Below are 21,743 nucleotides of genomic sequence, written 5' to 3'. Positions count from 1 at the left end.
TCTACTTTTTTGTAAACTTTTTTCTTTTTCTGTCATCTTGAAATGGAGCTTAGATTGTTGATTTTCAGCTTCTTCTAATGTATATTTAAGGGTATTGCTTTCTAAGCATGACTATAGCCATCCAAAGGTTTGATGTGTCACATTTTCATTATCTTACAGTGCAAAATACTGTCAGCTTCTACTGTAAGTTCTTATTTGATTCATGGGTTATTTAAAAGTGTTGTTTTTACTCTCTACACAAAGGATGATTTTCTAGTTATCTTTTTGTTATTTATAGCTTAAATCCACTGATAAGAAAACATGCTTTTTATTATTTTAATCCTTTGAAATTTGTTGCTTTGCTTTCATGGCCCAGCATATGGTCAGTTTTTATAAATGTCCTGTGTGTGTTTGAAAATCATAGTTATTCTGCACTTGTTGAGTACAGTGTTGTATATATGTTGATTAGGTCAAGTTTGTTAACTTGTTCAGCTCTTTTGTATCTTTACTGATTTTTTTGTCTGCCTCTCCTATTACTGACTGAAAGAGGTGTGTTAATATTTACAACAATTATGGATTTATCCATTCTGTTTTCTTCTGTTTTTGCTTTGAGGCTGTGAGATGTATACAAATTTATAATTTTATCTTCCTGGTGAATGAACCTTTTATTATTATGAAATTCCTCCTTTAAGACTTTTGCCTTAAAGTTTATTTTCTCTGATACTAAATAGCTTTCTTTTGGTTAGTATTTTCATGGTATCTTTTTCGTCTTTTTACTTTTAACCATTCTATATCCTTACATTTAAGGTGTATTTCTTGCCTTTTATTTGGAATATCTGTGCTTACTTTTAATGTAATTATTGATATATTGTGTTTAAATTTGCTGCCTTGCTCTTTACTTTCTACTTCTTTTTTTTAATAGGGTTGTTATTGTGTTTATGTTTTTTAGTTTTTACTTTTAAAATATTTATTTATTTATTTGATAGTGCCGGGTCTTTAGTTGCGGCTCACCAGCTCCTTAGTTGCGGCATGCATGTGGGATCTATTTCCCCAACCAGAGATTGAACCCGGGCCCCCTGCATTGGGAGTGCAGAGTCTTAACCACTGTGCCACCAGGGAAGTCCCTGCTTTCTACTTCTTTCACCTGTTCAGCTTTACTTTTTTTTCCTTTTGAATCCTTTTGGATTGATTAGATTTTATCATTCCTTTTTTTTTCCTTCCCCTTTTAAACTTGCTAATTATATATTCATTCTGTTATTCAGTAGATACCCAGGAGAATACCACATGCACCCTTAACTTTTTCAAAAGTAATATAAATTAGTACTGTTAATACTTTCCAGACAGTACAAAGACCTTAGTATAGTACTGTAACTACATCCCCCTTCTCTAGACTTACATGCTGTTGTTTTTGTATATATTTTGTATTTTAAACCCCAGAAGACATTATTATTTATACATTTAAAACTTACTTAGATTTATTCATATTACTCACATATTCATTGCTCATTGATCTTCATTCCTCCTTGCATATTTGTGCTTCCATTTGGCTGACATTTTTCAAAAGAACGAAGGACATCAAGCTATGGATTTTAGAAGCACTTTGAGCCCCATAACAATAAAAGAATGAAAGTCACACCTAGAAACATCACAGAAAAAGTGCTGAATTTTGCATTCTTTTGTTTCTCCATGTTTTAGTCCGGATATTTCCTTCTGACCTCTCTTCTAGTTCACTAATTTTCTCTTCAGCTGATTCTATCTGCTGTTAAACTCATCACTGATTGCTTTTTTTTTTTTTTTTTTTTTAATTTTTAAAAAAGTTTTTGTACTTCGAAGATGTTCTGTGTTTTCCAGTTCTACTTCTGATGGTTGTTTTCCTGTATGTTATGTGTCTTTTTTTCCCCCTCTGGCTACTTTTTTTTTTTAAATAAATTCGTTTTATTTATTTATTTATTTTTGGCTGCGTTGGGTCTTCGTTGCTGCACGCAGGCTCTCTCTAGTTGTGGCGAACAGGGGCTATTCTTCGTTGTGGTGCGTGGGCTTCTCATTGCAGTGGATTCTCCTGTTGCTGAGCACGGGCTCTAGGCACGTGGGCCTCAGTAGTTGTGGCACGCGGGCTCTAGAGTGCATGCTCGGCAGTTGTGGTGCACTTGCTTAGTTGCTCCGCAGCATGTGAGATCCTCCTGGACCAGGGCTCGAACCCGTGTCCCCTGCATTGGCAGGCAGATTCTCAACCACTGCGCCACCAGGGAAGCCCAGCAGGCAGATTCTTAACTGAGCCACCAGGGAAGCCCAAAACTAGCATTTTTTTAAAAGTCTGTTTCTAAAATTTTCGTTATCTAGATCTCCTGTGGGTTTGTTTCTTTTATCTATGTTTCATGTTGGTTTTCAGTTATGTGGTCTAGTCTTTCCATATATCTGATTTTTTTGTTTTGTTTTATTTTTGTTTTAATGCCAGACATTGTATAGGAAAAATTGTAGAGATAATTGTGGGCTCTGGATACTGTTTTCTTCTTCCTGAGAGAGGATTAACGTGTGTTTGGGGTTTTGTTGTGGATTTTTTTGCCTATAGTAATTTTTTTTCTGGGGCAATAATAATCCAAAGCCCCCTTAATCTAGTCAGGAATTGAGATGATTTGAAACCAGGATTCAGTACCTGATAAAGCAAGTGTATGTATAGTTTACCTTTACTACCAGTGTGTATCTATCTCTTGATTCCCAACTTAAGGCCAGGGAGGTGGGTGGTTATCAGAATCCCTCCTCCTTGAACTACAGTTTTTGTTTTGTGGGTCCTGTGTCTCTTTTTAAAAAAATACAAACAAAAACAAAAAACAACTTTTCAGTTTCTTAGCCTCTCAACTAGAACTTTTGGGAAGGATCAGCACCCACAGGGGGAACGTGTTCCAGATGCCAGGCTTTCCTCTCTTTTCTAGATCTGGGCTCTGTAATTCTCCACTGGCTCAGTAGCTCTCTGATGCCTTCAAACAAATGTTTTGTATCTGTGTTTTAACTTGGTCAGTAGGAGGAGTGCTAGTCCAGCACCTAGTGCGGCAGTGACAGAAGAGGAACTGCTATATTCATTCTATTAGGTTTTTAAAAAATCATTCTGAATAATGTATTTGTGATGATACTTTTAAGATTATCACTAGGAAATAATCTGTATATTGGTCCTTTTTCCAGGTGCTACCATATTGGGGAAATCCTCATGATAGAAAAGTTATCAGGAGGTTCTGGAGTCAGGTAACTTTCAGCTTACTGTACACGCAGGCACACACACACATATACATGTTCACACATATGCGCAGTCATTATTCCTCCAGGTGATTTGAGTAATTTCACTTACATAAAATCTTCTTATGTGTTTCTGGACACTAGGCAAGTGTACTTGTTTTCTTTTACAATGCTTTTCCTGTTGTAGACAATCAGCTGGACTTGAAGTCCAGGATTAAGTAAGAACTTTTTTCTTTAATAAGCTGAAGACTAGTTTTTTTTTTTGTTGTTGTTGTTTTTTTAACATCTTTATTGGAGTAAAATTGCTTTACAATGGTGTGTTAGTTTCTGCTTTATAACAAAGTGAATCAGCTATACATATACATATATCCCCATATCTCTTCCCTCTTGCATCTCTCTCCCTCCCTCCCACCCTCCCTATCCCACCCCTCTAGGTGGTCCCAGAGCACCGAGCTGATCTCCCTGTGCTATGCGGCTGCTTCTCACTAGCTATCGGTTTTACGTTTGGTAGTGTATATATGCCCATGCCACTCTCTCACATTGTCCCAGCTTACCCTTCCCCCTCCCCGTGTCCTCAAGTCCATTCTCTAGTAGGTCTGCATCTTTATTCCCGTCCTAGGTTTGAAGACTAGTCTTTAACAAGGTTTGTGGTTAAGGTAACTACCTTAAAAACAGTTATGCTTTTAATTCACTGCACATCTCCTACGTTGGAGAAGTATATCTTTAGAGCTATCTTAAACTTCTTGGCCTTAGAAAATAAATTCCATTCCTCACTGTCTTATTTTGACTTGTTAGGTATCTCTTTTCACCCTTGCCCTCTTATGTTTACAGAAGACCCTCTACACTCAGGATGCCCCCTTCCATGTGGTTATCACCAGTTACCAGCTGGTGGTGCAGGATGTAAAGTATTTCCAGCGAGTCAAGTGGCAGTACATGGTATTGGATGAGGCTCAGGCGCTCAAGAGTAGTTCCAGGTAACATGAGTAGTAGAAATAAAGTCTGTGGACTGAGGATATATAGATATATAGATATGTGTGTATGATATACACACACATGTGAATGAAGGTCAGAGAGATTTCAAAACATGGTATATGGCTTATGGTCTCTGCATAAGCCATATATCTGACCAGAAGGCATAAATTCTCTTTTGCATTTTCATGGAATATACATATTAATGTTTAGAGTATAAAGATTTTTCTCAACTTTTTTCTCCCTATTCAGTAATTATGGCATTTTAACCGATTTTTGTTCTTCAAGGAAATTTTCTGTGGAGGAACGGGTGTCTGCTCTTTGCTTCAGGGATTATTTTAGACAGGAGGTCTTAGTAGGAAGTAGAATGTTATTTACATTATGTGGATTATAGCTTCTACTGTTTTATGAAGGTTATCCTAGTCCCTGAATGGTTATTAGACGCCCAAGAATCCTTTTATTGGAAGTTACGTGTTTAAAATGTTCTAATACCTTTAAGTTCCCAAACCGAATAGTAAATGAGTGCTTGGCTGTAAAGTGTTACTCAGTGGTATTAGACCTTGGGTTTGATGGATTTTTATTAACTCTTGGTGAGCCCATAGGGCTTTCTTAGAAGTCCATGTTAACTGGCAGGATGGTATTTTCCATGGAACTTTCCATCCTCTAAAGAGCATTATTTCATAGTTTACTCTTTTGAAGTAGAGCATGCTTGTGGCCAGGAGCAGTAGACTCACTTTGCGTTTTCTTCTCACACCCTTTCTTTTTCTCCATTGCTCCCTCCAAACTCACACTGGAAGCGTATAGAGTAATAATTTTAAAACCTACTACTGTAGATAATACTTTATAATTAGATGGTTTGTATCAACAAAACTGACCAAAGGTAGTAGAGGACTTTTATCAAGCCAGAAAGGATCCTACTCTGCTATTCGAGGGCTTTTTTTTTATATATATACCCTAATACCATGTTTTCAGTATAGAGTCAGTTCCTTTGAAATTTCCTGTCGTCAGCTTTGTTGAGTAATATTTTTCAATTGTGTTCATGGTAGAGTATTGATACTTGATTTTGAGTGTTTGTTATTTATTTGAAAAGCATTTTTAGAAATAAGGGGTCTCAATAGGGTGAATATTTACTGCTAACTTGGAATTTGTAATTCATCTTACTGGACAGTGTTCGTTGGAAGATACTCTTGCAGTTTCAGTGTCGGAATCGGCTTTTGCTAACTGGGACCCCCATTCAGAACACCATGGCAGAGGTAGGCACTAGTAAAGACCTCAGTTTTATGTCTGCATTGAACAGTGGTTCCAACACAGAATAAAATTCTTTACGCATGCCTACCTGGAGTGTTACGGCTTTGTATAAATTACAATCCCCACATAAAAGGAAGAATTTGACCATGGCTTGCCCTAAGTGGTTTTTTTGCGGGGGGAGGACATCATTACTATTTTCTTATTCTCTGGCAAAAGGCAAATAAATTTCTTTATTCCTTGGTTACTTATATAATAAATCGTGATCACATTAAGAATGCTACTCATCTAATGCAGAGATATTTTTATACTAGAATAAAAAGGTAATATTCTTTGACACTGAGAGGAGCTAAAATTCTTTCTTTAGGGAAGATAATTTTATCTTCTAGAATAGGGTCAGAAAACTTTCTGTAAAGAGCCAGATAATAAATATTTAGACTTTATAGGCCGTATAGTCACTGCACAGCTACTCAACCTTCTATTGTAATGTGAAAGCAGCTATAGATGATATATAAATGAATAGGTGTGACTATGTTCCAATAAAACTTGATTTATAAAAATAGATGGCAGACCAGACTTGGCACCACAAGGCGTAATTTGCTGACCCCTGATCTAGAGTTATTATTAGCAAGTTATGCTGCCTCAGACTGTGTTCAGTTGTGGAATGGATCTTTATAGAAGATCTTTAAAACTATCTCACTGCACAAGCTGAGCAGGACTTGCACTTTCAGACTTTCAGTGTGAAATTAATTGAAAAACAGTCACATTTTGCTATAGTACCTTATAAAATTAGAGTTGGTTGATGAGGCAGTGTGCTTACACACTCATTCTCTCTCACTTACTCACACATACACATGCACCTAGACACAGATACACAGACCTGCAACTTCACTCTCTCTCTGTCCAAACTCTCATCATATCTTCACATACTGTCATTTTGTTGCTCTATAGTTATTTCGCTTTTTGTTTGTTTCCAGCTCTGGGCTCTGCTGCATTTCATTATGCCAACATTATTTGATTCACATGAGGAATTTAATGAATGGTTTTCCAAGGACATTGAGAGCCACGCCGAAAACAAATCTGCCATAGATGAGAGTGAGTACTTTTATGAACTTTCATTCTTTCTGCCGATTAGTGTAGGCAACTACATAATTCTGTATTTTCTTGTATGTGAAGAATTTTTCTTCTGGTATGCATAGAAGGATCTGAGAGAAAAGTTTTTTCTCTTTTAAAATAATTATATGTTTTGTGCATATTTAAAAGAGTCCAAAAAGGACTAACTCAAGTGATGCTCCTGTAGTGTTGACTAATCAAGGCAGAGCAGGCAAAATTCACATTTTGGCTTACGAAATCCTCATTTTCCACGTAGATCCTGAAAAATTTTATATTCTTTGTGGAATGGGGTAAGACTTTTTGCCTGTGATAAAACCAGAAAATATTAGAAGGGTAATTTTTGTTATTTTCTCTATATATTAGGATTTGTTTCTTCTGTAAACATTTTTTAACCTTGTTTATCCATTTTTTTTACCTCTTGACTAATATCTTTTAAGAGAGTTATGAGGTATTTATTACATAACATGAAGTGACAGCTACTAACTATTAGGAAAGTCCTTAAATAATTTCTTATACTACATGTTGTTAATTTGCTGATACACTTTGAAAAAATGATTTTGGGGGAACACTGGGAGTCCCAGATAGCTTGCATTAGACCTGTCTGAGAACCCTATTATTGATAGAATGTTCCTAAAACACTCTAAAGGTGAATTCTAATAAAAATAAAGACATCCTTACTGGTTTGAGTAAATGAGAGCAAAATGCATTTGCACAATTGACTCCAGGAAGGTGCTGTGGAAAGTTCAGATCCCTTGGCTTCCTCCTTGCGATTGTTTCAGTCTTCTTTTAGAGAATCATTAAGCCAAAAGGTGTTAGAACAGTTTAGTGAAGGGTGGTCATGATATTTCTTTTGTTTGTGTTAAATTGTTAAATTTTATAAATTGATATAATGTATTATTTGTCGGTGGGGCTCCTGGCATTTCAGATCAACTCTCTCGCTTACACATGATCTTGAAGCCATTTATGCTGAGGAGAATCAAGAAAGATGTGGAAAATGAATTGTCTGACAAGGTAAGGAAAGAAGACCTTGTGAGTTTATGCCTTAATAGGCACCAACCTAGGGTTCCAGGGTGAAAAGAAATTCCTTGGTAAATGTTTAGTTGAAGGGTAATTAGTTTGATTGATAGGAGACCTTTAAACTTGAGAGGGTCAAAGAAGACTTAAAATGAGTCAAATAATGAAGGCAAGTAATAGTTTTTTCTTCTTTTTGTTTTATACTTTTTATTACGGAGAGTTTGAAACATTACAAAAGTAGAAGAAATAGTATAATGAACTCCATATAGTTTAAATGATCAACTCATGACCATTTTTCACCCCTCTACATTATTCTGAAGCAGATCCCAGATGTCTTTTGTTTCTTTTTTTTTTTTTAATTATTAGCACCTTTTTTTTTTTTTAAGAAATTCACGTTCTTTTATTTATTTATTTATTTATTTATTTATTTATTTATTTATTTATTTATGACTGTGTTGAGTCTTCATTTCTGTGCGAGGGCTTTCTCTAGTTGCGGCAAGTGGGGACCACTCTTCATCGCGGCGTGCGGGCCTCTCACCATCGCGGCCTCTCTTGTTGCGGAGCACAGGCTCCAGACGCGCAGGCTCAGTAATTGTGACTCACGGGCCCAGTTGCTCTGTGGCATGTGGGATCTTCCCAGACCAGGGCTCGAACCCGTGTCCCCTGCATTGGCAGGCAGATTCTCAACCACTGCGCCACCAGGGAAGCCCTAGCACCTTTAATTATTATTTATTTATTTTATTTATTTGGCTGTGTTGGGTCTTCGTTTCTGTGCGAGGGCTTTCTCCAGTTGCAGCAAGTGGGGGCCGCTCTTCATCGCGGTGCGCGGGCCTCTCACTATCACGGCCTCTCTTGTTGCGGAGCACAGGCTCCAGACACGCAGGCTCAGTAGTTGTGGCTCACGGGCCTAGTTGCTCTGCGGCATGTGGGATCTTCCCGGACCAGGGCTCGAACCTGTGTCCCCTGCATTAGCAGGCAGATTCTCAACCACTGCGCCACCAGGGAAGCCCTTTTGTTTCATTTATAAATATTTTCATAGGTGTCTCTAAAAGATTTGCTGTTTTTTAAAATACATATTCACATATCATTATCACCTCTACTAAAAAAAGGCAGTTATTTCATTGTAGTATCACATATCCAGTCAGTGCTCAGATATTCCCAGTTGTCTTTGTGTATGCTTTTTTCTTTCTCTCTCTTTGAAAAAGTTTTCAGTTTTTGAAACCAGAATCCAAGCAAGGTCCACACATAGTATTTGGGTGCTATGTCTCTTAAGCATCTTTTAGTCCCACCTTACTTTTTCTCCCCTTGCAGTTCTTTGTTGAAGAAGCCAAGTTGTTTGTCGTGTAGAGTTTTTCCACATACTGGATTTTGCTGGTTGCATCATTGTGGTGTTGTCTAACATGTTCCTCTGTCTCCTGTATTTCTGCAGACTGAGAGATAGATTTAGAAGTTTAATGTGCTTTGGGTTGTAATATTTTTTCTCATAAAAAGTCAGTAATTTTGGTTTATAAATAATCTTTTTTTGGATCTTACCAGACTTCTGTAGTTTTCTATTATCTCTTGTGAATCCTCCCCATATTCTCCTTCCTTCTTTTTTCACCCAGTTCCCAGTCCTTTGGGGTATTTTCCCATCTCCCATAGATTGCACCTGTTTCTCACAGTTCTGCTCTCTATATAAAAGGCATCTTTCCAGCTTCTTGATAATATCAGGTGATACTCTCTGTCACTGCCAGAAGGCTGGATCATTTTGAAATTAGTAACTCTCTTACAAGATTGTGGTGGAGATGTACACCTTCAAAGAGAGGAATAGAAGTGTACCTTTTTTTTTATTCCTTTTAAAAAAAATCCTCCAAAAAATTAAATTAAAAAAAAAAAAATCTTTATGGCTGCTTTGTGAAACTGGCTGATTTTAACTGAATAGCAGTGTCACACAGATGTGTACCTGATAGAAAGAAAATACTTTATAAAAAAATGGATCCTTGAGTCTTTTATATCAGAAACAGCTTAAAAACAATAGCAATATCATAATGTCTGTTATTTAGTGGTCATTACGGAGGTGATCAGAAGACATATGGTTCTTAACCACTGTGCAGAGTATAAATTTCTTAAACATCAGTAATGTTTCTAATCTGTTATTAAATAGTATATGTATTATTGAACTCTTACTGTCTGCCAGCAACTGGTCCGTAGAGATGCAGCTTCCAGGTTCTGTTCAGATTTCCAAGGGGGATGAATACATAAATAGCTAGTACTGTATCATAAGATATGCAATGATTATCTATGTGAAATACAATGGGAACATAGATAAGGGAGTAGTTCTATTAGGGAAGGTTAGAGAAGGCATCAAAGCAGAGATGACATGTGAGCTAGATCTGGAATAATGAGTTGGCATTTACTAGGAAAATATGATAGGGAGGGGGGTGCTAAGCAACAAGAGTGAACAAAGGTAGAGCAATATTCAAATAGGCAGCATGTTTGGCAAATGTTATTCAGACTGTTGTAGCTAATATATATAGGAGGACTTGATGAGATTGGGATAATATGGTGAGATAGATTATGGCAGGCCTCTGCCTACAGGAGAATTTTTAATATTTTACTATAGGCAGTAACTTACATTGAAGGTTTTTCAGCAGTTGAGTGCCTTATAAGATTTGTATGGAAAGTTTCTTGGAACCAGGAGAGACTAGAGGCAGGAAGCTCCCACGGTAATAGCAGTATAGATTAGATATGATGAGATTCTGTATTAAAGCAATGGGAATGGTCAGAAAAGGCGGTTAGAGGTAGATTTCCAGGTTGAGTTGAGGGACTTAGGAAATGATAGAACATGGGGTATGAGAGAGATAAAATCAGAGCTGACTGAAGTTTCTGTTTGGGCAACTGAGTGATAATGCTGTTAATGAATTAAGTAAATTGTGAAAGAGAATATTTTTTCTGATATGTCACAAATGCAATTGCTGCAAACTCTGAGTGATACTATTATGGTAGGTAGTTGGAAATACTGGGCTGGGGATGTTGGGAAACATATTTTTGCAAGTCACTGTGATGGACGGTAGTTGGTGTTATTAGAAATGGAAGAGGTCGCCCAGGGACAGCATGTAGAGTGAGTGACAAGGGAAGAGGGTCAAAGAAGGCACATTTTTCTGGATAATTAGCCATATCACAGGTTTATAGAGATACTGAGTTTCTAGAGATATGTATATTGTTTTTTCCAATCATAATCTGCCTTGCATGAGTTTCCAACTTTACGCTGATACTGAGTTTTCTTACAAACTGTTTTCAAAATATAAATGTCCTTATTGATTTTTAGATTGAGATTCTAATGTATTGCCAACTGACCAGCCGACAGAAGCTGCTATATCAGGCACTAAAGAACAAAATTTCCATTGAAGATTTATTGCAGTCTTCTATGGGCTCTACCCAGCAAGCACAGACAACCACCAGCAGCCTCATGAATCTGGTCATGCAGTTTAGGAAGGTAAGAGCTTAGGTCAGCTGCCTTGGAGTTGTCTTTATTATTAACCCACTTCGAGAAAAAGGCTCTATCTTGCCTTGATGCCAAATAAACAAAGGCAGTTAAAAAAGGATGAAAATGGGAAAGTATATATTCATAAAGGTAAACATGTAGGGTTTGGGATTCTTCCATCGTTTCATAGAGTGATGTCTGCACATGACAATATTGTCTTATCATTTCCTTTCCTGTTAGGTGTGTAATCACCCAGAGTTATTTGAACGACAAGAAACTTGGTCTCCATTTCATATTTCCCTAAAGCCATACCAGATTTCAAAGTTTATCTACCGTCATGGACAGATCAGGGTCTTCAACCATTCACGAGACAGGTGAGCAAATATTAATATCTGTTTGCTCTAAGAGTGTTTTTGTATAATTCGGGGTTTTGTGGCTTAGTAGATAAATTTAATTGAGAGTGAGTTCCACAACAACGAGGTATTTAAGCAGTGGGTGGACAACTGTTTGTTGAGGGATCTTGTGATAGGATCTGTGCACTATCAAGAGTTTAACTGGCACTTCCAGTTGCCTTTCTGAGTGAGGAATGTGCACCTGTGTGCAAATATGTACTTGTACCAGGAGAGATCAGCAGATGTCTATGCCTCAGTACTGAAATTGCTTTGTGATGGTTTATTTCACACTTGGAATAGCACTTGTGGAAGAACTGATTGGATTTCAAATTAATCAAATTTATCTTCTTCCCAGAATCAGCAATCACAGATTTGGTAAAAGTGAAGTGATGGTTAATGGTAATGTGCTAGAAACCATTTCCATTCGGAAAATGGCTGTGTATGTCCATTCTGCACCTCCGAGTGAGCGTGGCCCTGGCTTCTGGATTTTTTAACAAGCTCCTAAAGGATTCTTGTGCACACCTGCACTTGAGAACTATAGATTTAGAACGCTCCTTCTGTAGAGAAGCAATATAAACAGTACTTTCGAAATAATCATCAACAACATCTAGCCTAATGTTACTGAAATTGAGACACATTTCTTGTGTTTAATTTTAAGAATTCTTTGTCTGTGATAGCTCCAGGCTAATACTTAACTAGATGGGCAGGGGGAAACAGACCAGAGTTGTAGTGCTTTTTGTTTAGTATAATATATAGCAACTTGCAGTGCTAGAATTGTGCTTCTCTGAAATAAAATGAGACCACTTTGAACTTGTAATCTACTACCTTTATTAAGTACTTAGTACTTTCTGACATATATGTTATGATTTTGTCTGGCAACAAACTTCTCAGAAGTAGAAACAGTTTCAAACCTTAAATGATTCTTTTAGTTTGGAACCTCCAGTTTAGTTAAGTTCCTGATATTTACATTTGGGTTTGGATTTATTTTATTTACTTTACAGGTGGTTAAGGGTTCTTCTTTCTCCATTTGCACCGGACTATATCCAGCAGTCTCTGTTTCACAGAAAAGGTAGGTGTTTTGATCTTTGAAAAGGAAAGTATGCCAAGGATTTATCAGGATGCTCTTTATTTTGCTGAGTTGGAACTACTAGTGGCTTTGCCTGAATGCTAGGCCTTTATTTATAAAGTCTTGATAAGATTTAAGTAAATTAGTTGTCTTCATCTATAGATGCTAGGCTTTTTGGCTATAACAGGAAGCAATGAAAATTTTTTTTTGATTAATTGTTTTCCATTTTGATTGACCTTCCAACTTTATTTTATACCTGCCTCTTAAGAATTTCTTACACCCTTTGAATAGAGGTGTGATAGAGACAATGCAGGACTCTTGTTAGTGTGGGACTCTTAGGTCCCTCCTCCTTAGTTTAAGGAAAGGAAGCTGCTCAACTTTGAGCATTGTCCAAAGTATTAAGGCAGAGGTTCAGAATTTTTCACCTCTGTGTTTTCCTTTTTTTTTTTTCCTGGCACGATAAAAAGAGGAAGGCAGTTAGCCAAGGATCCAAAACCCCAGAGGAAACTGATGAGCCAACTCCACTCTGGCCCATATATGCCATATCTCATAGGTCTGCCTCTTCTACTTATGATTGTAGTACAAAAATATGACACGCTGTCTTATATCAAAGTGGCTGTATTGGAACCTTTAGAATAGTTTTTGATTCTTAAGTCAAAGTTCAGCAGTTCAGCAGGCTTTAGTTGAGTATTGCCTCTTGGTTTTCTATTGGGTTTAACTTTGTCCTTTGATATTCCAGGTGTTAATGAAGAAAGCTGTTTCTCTTTCCTTCGCTTTATTGATGTATCTCCAGCTGAAATGGCAAACCTCATGCTTCAGGGACTTTTGGCCAGGTGAGAAGTTTGCTCATTGTTTGATGAGAGAGCAGTTGGGAATAAACAGGGGCGAAGGTTGAATACTATGAAATTAAATATTTAATATTATATCATCTTACAGAGCCTCTCATTCTTTTTGTATTGTTAAGAATTAAAATTTTTATAAGGAAATCATACTTTTGATCCTTTAATAATTGCATGATGCTTCATGATATACCTTAAATAAAAACTATTTAGGCCCTTCTCCCAAATGCTACCAGAAGGTCTTCAATTCTTCTTAATTTCTAGGTAGACTACTTTGTTTTATTTGTTTCTACAGGGCAAATGATGACTGATGATTCCTTTAGTTAGTAGTGATTGCAGCATATAGCCTGCCTTACGTATTCAGGGAAACTTAGTTCTCTTTTCTTATTCTTTGGAATAATGGCTTTTACTTAATTTATTACTTTGTATTTGTGTAAAAAATAGTGACCTCATTAGGAGAGGCTGTCTCCTTAGTATGAGGATGTGTTTATGAGAGTTTTTGTGATAGAGTTGAATATTCCTTAATACTGAGAGGAACTTTACAGAGGATTTTCGTTTCCATAGTAGCAAACCAATTCATGCCAAAGATAGAATTTATAGAACAAAAGTATGAAATTGCTTTATCTGAAAGTAGGAAAGAGCTGTGTCTAAAATGTTCATGATTTACAAAAGAGACATGTTAATGAGAGACAAGGTTCCTCGCTGCTATGAACTACCCTCAGCCCTCCATGGAGCACTGAATAAGCATGTCTGCTGTGGTTTGTTTCAGATGGTTAGCTCTTTTCCTGTCTCTGAAAGCCTCCTACAGGCTCCATCAGCTGCGCTCCTGGGGAGAGCCAGAAAGGGAGAGCCAGCAGAAATATCTGAGAAACAAGGATTTCCTTCTTGGGGTTAATTTTCCACTCTCCTTTCCCAACCTTTCCAGCTGCCCTTTGTTAAAGGTAAGCAATTATTTCAGCATCAGTTATCTGTGTAGTACTCCCTTCCCTTTTCTTTGAATCAATGAAAGTAATAAAGTAAATGATGATCTGAGGGAGCCAAAAAGTTCCCAGAGGAGTGGGAGCAGTGTAATGTTATAGCTTATTACATATCACTTAATAGACATTTTATGTGTGTGTGTGTGTGTGTGTATGTATATATATTTAATATGTCTTGTATATAACTTTACTGTGAAGTACACAGATCTTAAGTGTACAACTCTTTGAATTTATACATATGTATACACTTGTGTAACAACTGCCTAGATTAAGGTATAGAATATTTCCAGCACCCAGAAGTCTCCCTCATACTTCTTCCCATTTGAACCCTCTAGTTCAGAACAAACCAACAAATAAAGGTAATCACTGTTCTACTGCTATCATCCCAGATTATTTTACCCTGTTTTTGAACTTAATGTAAATGGAATGATCCAATGTGTACTCTTTTGTGTCTGGCTCCTTTCCCTCAATTATTATGTCCATAAGATTCATCCATGTTGCACTGTAGCATTCTTTTTTAATGCTATGAAGTGTTCAGTTGTCTGTTTCTAATCACAGTTTATTAATCTACTGTTTTATTTATTTATTTGGCTGCATCAGGTCTTAGCTGCGGCACGCAATTAAATGGGATTGCTGTAACATCACATATATGTATGTTTAGGTTTAGTTCCCACTGCCAAACGTTTTTCCAAAATGGTTTTTCAAAGTTAAACTCCCACCAGCAATGTGAGAGATTTATTGTTGTAAATCTTGCCTACCCCTGGTATTGTCAGCCCATTTTCTTTGAATTTGTGATTTTCAGTTGCATTTCCATGGAAAATAATGATGTTGAGCACTTTTTCATGTAATTGTTTGCCATTGTATAGTAGGTAAGGGGAAACGGGATAGGAAATAAGTGATGGGTGATAGGTGCAGATTCAGATCATGTGAAGCCTCATAAGTTAATGCTAAGGATTTGGGTTTTATTCTGAATGAAATGGGTGTAACACTGGAGAGTTTTAAAAAGAGACGTCTATGTTTATAAGTTATAGTTCTTCAACTAGATTAAAAGTTTAGAAGGTAGAACTTTTTCTTTGTATCCTCTAGAAAATTTAATGTGTCATCAGTCATACAGCTATCGAATGTAGGATGTTCTTTGGCTGCATCTGGTTATTTGCCCCCTGTATACTGAAGAACCCATATGATTTCCTTTTCTTCTGTTTTCCCAGTTGGTTTCTCAAGCATTGCTCCATATACTTTTTTGGACTCTGAAGATAAGATCGTTAATGCAGAAGGAGAATAGAATTGTGTTCCAGCCTGTTTGGAATAATATAGTCAGTTGTGGCAAGGTGACTTCCTACTAGTGAATACTGATATGTCTAATGAAGAGTTGCTTAACCTCTGTAGACCAATTTCCTTACATTTGGTACTCTATGTTACTACAGTTAAAATTTTTTTACTAGTTTTATTTTTGGTACAGAGCGCACCATTCTCCCAGGGGTTTTTTATGCTCTATTATGTAGATACCTGCATCTTACTTAACACTGAAAGATATGTATCACTTATTTGTATTCTTCTGCTTTATGAAAATACAGTAGTGTGTTCAGAGTACCTGTTCAGTGAGGTCCTTATATCAGTTAATTTCCTGAGAAATTTAGATGTGGGCAATATGCTTTATGTGAAACTGGTTTTTCCAAAGTTAGATTCACTTCCATGTCCTCTTTACTTTTATTTCGTGTTATAGATAGACCTTTGCTCTTGTAGTGGCTTAGAATGTACACCGAGTTACTGAGCCACAGGTAGCTGAAAGCTAATCATGTATGTGTAGAGATGCTGTTCTGCTTTTGGTCTCACCATCCTTATCTCCAAAATACATATGTTGAAATACCAATGTATCTTGCCAGAGTTGGTTGATACATCTGTTCTAAGAAATATTTGCTTTCAACTAAGCAGAATAATCTTTACATGATATCTAGCCTTAAAGGTTAGACTGGGTTCTGAATGAAGAATCATTTTGTTGAAGCTCCATGTGTAACAATAAAAATATAATAAAGCCCATTATATCTGTGGCTTTTGAAGTCTGACCATGACTCACAAGAATATTTTACACCACCTATAGTTATGTAGACATATCAGATATTACATACATATATAAATATTACACATCCATAAATTTTTAAGACAAAATATTCACAAAACAGTATTTACCCTCCTTCAGTGCACAGAGTTTTTTTCCTTCTATTTGTTTTTCTTAATGTTAGTTGGAACCTACTAAAAAATGATTTCATGACCCTACTACTCACAGTTTGAAAAATACAGCATTCAGTGACTGCATGATATTAGAATAGCAAGGGGACTAGGTAAAGAAAGTCACCATATAGAAAGATTCTGGATCATTCTTTTTAATAGTAAGAAAGGAAAGAAACTGACATTTTGGGACTTAAGGAAGGGTCTCACTTTCTGAATATGAAAGAGACCACCAGAAGTCACTGAGAGAGCAATATGCACATTTCATTGCAGAGTTACCCTGACATGTAGTTAGTGATCAAGGTCCATCTCTGTCTTAGTATATTTTGGCATGTACCTGTTATATCCCTCCTATTCAGGGATAATATAAATAAAGTTAAGTAATTTTGAAAAAACCCGATTCAAACTTGAGCAAAGTAGTTTATTATGAGAACTATCCCCCAAGAATGGCTTTGTTAGAATATGGCTATTACCACTATTGTACTGTTTCTCACACTGATTTCTCCAAACTAAGTCTTTCTTTCTCCCTCCCTCCCTTCCTCCCTTCCATTTCTGGCTGTGTTGGGTCTTCCTTGCTGCGCATGGTCTCTCTCTAGTTGCGGTGAGCGGGGGCTACTCTTCATCGCGGTGCACGGGTTTCTCATTGCGGTGGCTTCTCTTGTTGCGGAGCACGGGCTCTAGGCTTATGGGCTTCAGTAGTTGTGGCATGCGGGCTCAGAAGTTGTGGCTCGCGAGCTCTAGAACACAGGCTCAGTAGTTGTGGCACATGGGCTTAGCTGCTCCACGGCATGTGGGATCTTCCCGGACCAGGGCTCAAACCCGTGTCCCCTGCACTGGTGGGCTTATTCTTAACCACTGTGCCACCAGGGAAGTCCCGAACTGAGTTTTTCTTATTTAAGAAGTATTCTAGAGAATATTACATTGTCTGTTTTGCAAAGAAGGATAGAGAAGGAAATTTTGAACACCTAATCCTTTATAACAGATTTCCAAAATTCCTTTGTTAAGAGTATAAAGTAAAAGCTAAAACTTAAGATGCATGATATTTTAGCATACATACACACATCAGAAACACACTTCCAGATTTCATAGTCTGCTGTAATCCTGCCAGTTTACAGTTTTTCACAAAAATATGATTGACAAAAATGAGTCTTTTTTCAAAGGTAACTCTTCAAGTATGGACAGCAGTGGTGAGACTTAAATGTAATAATTATCTGTCTTGCTGATGTTTGGATTTGTCAGTTGGATTTAGATACAAGGTCTTAGATTCTTTTTGTTTGTTGCTTTGTGTGGGATAAATTCATCATGTATGTGCTTTGTGCCTTTTCCTGACATGACTTGTTTGTTGTCATTGAAATCTACAAAAATACTTCTGGCATTATTAATACAATTTACAGATCCTCTGGAAGATTCCTTTGCTTATACAGGGACGCTAATACTGTGGAATCAGAGAGAAAATTTTTTATTTTCACAGAAAACAAAGTTAAAATTGTGCTTACTAGTTTTAGCAAACGTCCTGAGAGTATGACTTGAGAGGTATTTGCTATCATTCATATGGTGAATTAGAACCTCAGGAAGACCAAGAAAAGTCTTGAAAGATTAGAAAAGGACTGACATATAAATGTGGGTCCATCTTTAAAGCTTGAGGGGGTAGGAAGAAAACTTGGAAATGATAACCAGTACCCTAATCATTTATTAGAGAGTTAAAATTTTTTTTCTAATGAAATTAATTAATAACCATTTGAACTCATGAGTCTAAGAAGCAGCTAAGTTGATTCTGAAAATACGACCATTTGCTTTCCTTTAGTAGACAACAGGCCAAGGAGATTAGAGAGAAAGAAATAATAGGTATAATATATTAAAAAATGTAAGCCTTTTTCTTATTGCCTTGGCTATTCTTCTAGAGATATTAACGTACATACAGGAAAGTGCACAAATCATAAGTGTACATACAGCTTGATAACTTCACAAAACACTGTCAGAACTGTACCTCAGAGGCCCCTTTGTGCCCACTTCCATTCATTGTTCCTCCTCAGTGTCCTCCCCACAAGAGTTACTGTAGGCAAATATTTGGGTGGCTTATAGTTTTTATTATTACAGGTAGTGCTGCTGTGAACATTACTGTACACACCTTTTAATGAAAACTCATATGTATTTCGTGGGGTATATATATCGAGTAGTCAAATTGCTGGGTCATAGGGTATGCGTATGGTCATCTATAATAGGTTATGCCAGACAGTTTTCTAAAGCAGTTGTGCCCATTTTCATTCCCATTAACAGTGTATAAGAGGTTCTAGTTGCTCCATGTCCTTGCCAGAATGTGACATTGTTTTGTCTGTTCATTTTAGTCCTTGTATGTGGTAGTATCTCACTGTGGCTTTAAATTATATTTGCCTTATGAATATTGAGTACCTTTTCTAATGCTCATTGGCCATTTGGATAACCTCCTTTATGAAATGCTTATTTGAGACCCTTGCTTATTTTTCTGTTAGTCTGTCTGTATTTTTCGTGGTGTTTAGTAGTTCTTTATGTGTTGCAGATGTCTTCTACTCTGTAGCTTACTTTATCACTCTAAATATTGTCTTCTGTTGAATCGTTAGCATTTTTTGTGTCCTGTTGAAGAAGTCTTTGCCTTTACCAAGGTCATAAAGATAATTCTGTTTTTCTCCAAAGGTTGTTTTGATTTACCATTCAGATCTACAAGAAACTGGGTTTTCAGTCTGTGTTATGGGTTGTCATTTTTTTACTTACAGATATCCATGAAAAGACCATCCTTGTTGCACTGCAGCATCACTTTTGTCAAACAGGTGGCTGTATATGTGTGGGTCTGTTTCTAGACCCTGTTCTATTCCATTAGTCCATTTATCGATCCTTGACCAGTACCACTTTATCTTAATAACTATAGCTTCATAATAAGGCTTGATAATTGGTAGCACAGGTCCTCTAGCTTTGTTTTTCTTCAGTATTGCCTTCGCTGTTCTTGGCCTTTTGCATTTTCATGTAAATTTTGAATCCGCTTATCTATCTTAGTTTAAACTCTTCTCAGCAATGCCAGTAGCCCCATGTTTTTTGATTATGTCCCCCATTATTAAAACATTCTTTATCCATTTTGCCAATACCTATGCATTATTTCATTTAAAATGATACACAAATAATAGCATATTAATGTTATTTACATTGTGAAGCTTGCATGTAATTTCTTTGGAGACCACTGATCTGGGCAGTACAAGAAGCCTAATTGAGTAAGGAATGTTAATAGAGGGGAGGACACACTATTTACTGGAGAAAGTACTTTTTTTTTCCATACACTCTTCACTCTTTCTCTCCTGCTGTTTTCATTTGTTTGATCCCAAGGGCCAATGGGATTGAGTGAATGGGTCCATTGATTTGTATGTATATCAGAAGAGCTTATTGATTGAATGAATCTGCAGTGGGTGAATGTGACCTTGGCTTAAGGGTTGGGGTTTTTCTAATGTTCTTTCATAGTAGCCTTCTGCCAGTGTCAGTCTACTCCCACAGAGAAAAAGCACATGTAATTAATGTTATTTACAAACCTGTCACGCATCAGTGCCTATTGTGGGCAAGGTGTGTTAACAGTCATGGTCTCTTATTTTCTGGTTTGAAAACTCATTCATGCATATAGTAAAAAGACATGCACAAAGTTAAAAGGACTTTACAAATAAAAATGATTCAAGATCAGAGTTGAAAGAAAACATAATTAACTGCCAAAATAATGGTAGATGATTAGTGGTAAAGTTCGGGATGGGAGATCACTTCAGGTTAAAATGGACAAAAAACTCTTTTATAGAAATGGTATTGTTTAAGTTGAATCTTGAGTGGTAGGGACCTGGGTAGGAGGAAGGATATTCCAAGTTGAAGATTTGAGCCAAAATACAGAACAGTAATGAGAAAAAAGGCCAGAAAGGTAAGTCACCTTTTCTCCCAAGGAATCTTTGAATGCCATTCTATTGGGGTTTAGATACTAAACCAGGAGTTTCAGCCCTTTTTTGGCTCACCTTCTTCAATAGATGCTACAGTTGTAATCCTGGGGGAATAAAGTTTTGGTGGCTACTGTCAAGCCATGGGAAGGAATAATCGGGTAGTTGGCTTTAGGAAGGCTGTTAAATCATTCAGGTCATTACAGCACATCAGTGGGGATCTCTGCCATCGATACTTGATGACTAATCTCAAGAGTATGATAACAGGAAAGATTGGATGTGGGAATCCGTGTTAAGGAGGGTATTAAACTAAAGTTCCAAGTATCAGGTACAAAGGACCCAACAGAAATAGTTGTAACCAAAAGATGGTGAAGAAAGGGTGAATGGACTCTGATTGATTTGGATATGGATGAGCATTGGCAGTGAAGGAATAACTTCCAAAACCCAGAGTTCAAGAGAGGATTCAGAGGGAGTGCTGAATTCTACATCAAGTTTAAAGTGAACACTTAGGGATGAGATTAGGAGCTCTTTGATGTTATGAATGCAGATATAACAGAGAAGGCCCAGGTGCAGGGATTTACAAGGAGAAAGATTCTGGTTAGGAAATAGGTAATGAAGTGTGACAGTTAAAAAGAATAGGAAGACATTTCAGGAGGGACAGTTGGTTTTAACTAAAAGCTGAGTTTGTAAGAGAGAGGAGACTCAGATTTGAAGACAAAAAAGGAAGAAAAGGCAGCTAAGAGGGAAATTAAACATGCAAGAAGGATTGATACGGGATGCAAAAGTGGTTAACTACCCTTTTTTTTTTTTTTTTTAATATTTATTTATTTATTTATTTTTGGCTGTGTTGGGTCTTCGTTTCTGTGCGAGGGCTTTCTCTAGTTGTGGCAAGCGGGGGCCACTCTTCATTGCGGTGCGCGGGCCTCTCACTATCACGGCCTCTCTTGTTGCGGAGCACAGGCTCCAGACGCGCAGGCTCAGTAGTTGTGGCTCACGGGCCCAGCTGCTCCACGGCATGTGGGATCTTCCCAGACCAGGGCTCGAACCCGTGTCCCCTGCATTAGCAGGCAGATTCTCAACCACTGCGCCACCAGGGAAGCCCGGTTAACTACCCTTTTTGTATGGTAGAAAACCAGTGAATACAGGTAGAAACTCTATAATTAATTGAAAGATACTTCTCTAAAACAAAGAATATTTTACAATGTCCAGAAAGACTGAAACCAAGCTTAACGTGAAAAAAAAAAGTGCTGTCAAACAGTTCTGTCATTTTTGGACTTCCCTGGCGGTCCAGTGGTTA

The 21,743-nt window shown here is 37.2% G+C and overlaps 1 protein-coding gene across 2 annotated transcripts in view; it reads left to right on the top strand.

The window, feature by feature from the left end:
- INO80 (INO80 complex ATPase subunit) overlaps positions 1-21,743 on the top strand; it is a 128,473-nt gene that overhangs the window by 53,249 nt on the left and 53,481 nt on the right. For both annotated transcript variants that reach the window (XM_068549560.1, XM_068549550.1), the window contains exons 15-24: positions 3,157-3,216; positions 4,039-4,181; positions 5,345-5,429; positions 6,399-6,516; positions 7,460-7,545; positions 10,856-11,023; positions 11,252-11,385; positions 12,405-12,472; positions 13,209-13,302; positions 14,078-14,249. In XM_068549560.1, the coding sequence (XP_068405661.1) occupies positions 3,157-3,216; positions 4,039-4,181; positions 5,345-5,429; positions 6,399-6,516; positions 7,460-7,545; positions 10,856-11,023; positions 11,252-11,385; positions 12,405-12,472; positions 13,209-13,302; positions 14,078-14,249 (1,128 nt within the window). The remainder of the gene's footprint in view (positions 1-3,156; positions 3,217-4,038; positions 4,182-5,344; positions 5,430-6,398; positions 6,517-7,459; positions 7,546-10,855; positions 11,024-11,251; positions 11,386-12,404; positions 12,473-13,208; positions 13,303-14,077; positions 14,250-21,743) is intronic.

This window comes from Eschrichtius robustus, chromosome 1 (assembly GCF_028021215.1).
Source record: "Eschrichtius robustus isolate mEscRob2 chromosome 1, mEscRob2.pri, whole genome shotgun sequence".
Lineage (NCBI taxonomy): Eukaryota > Metazoa > Chordata > Mammalia > Artiodactyla > Eschrichtiidae > Eschrichtius > Eschrichtius robustus.
The sequence above is the reverse complement of the archived record's forward strand: the minus strand, read 5'-3'. Positions and strand labels throughout refer to the sequence as shown.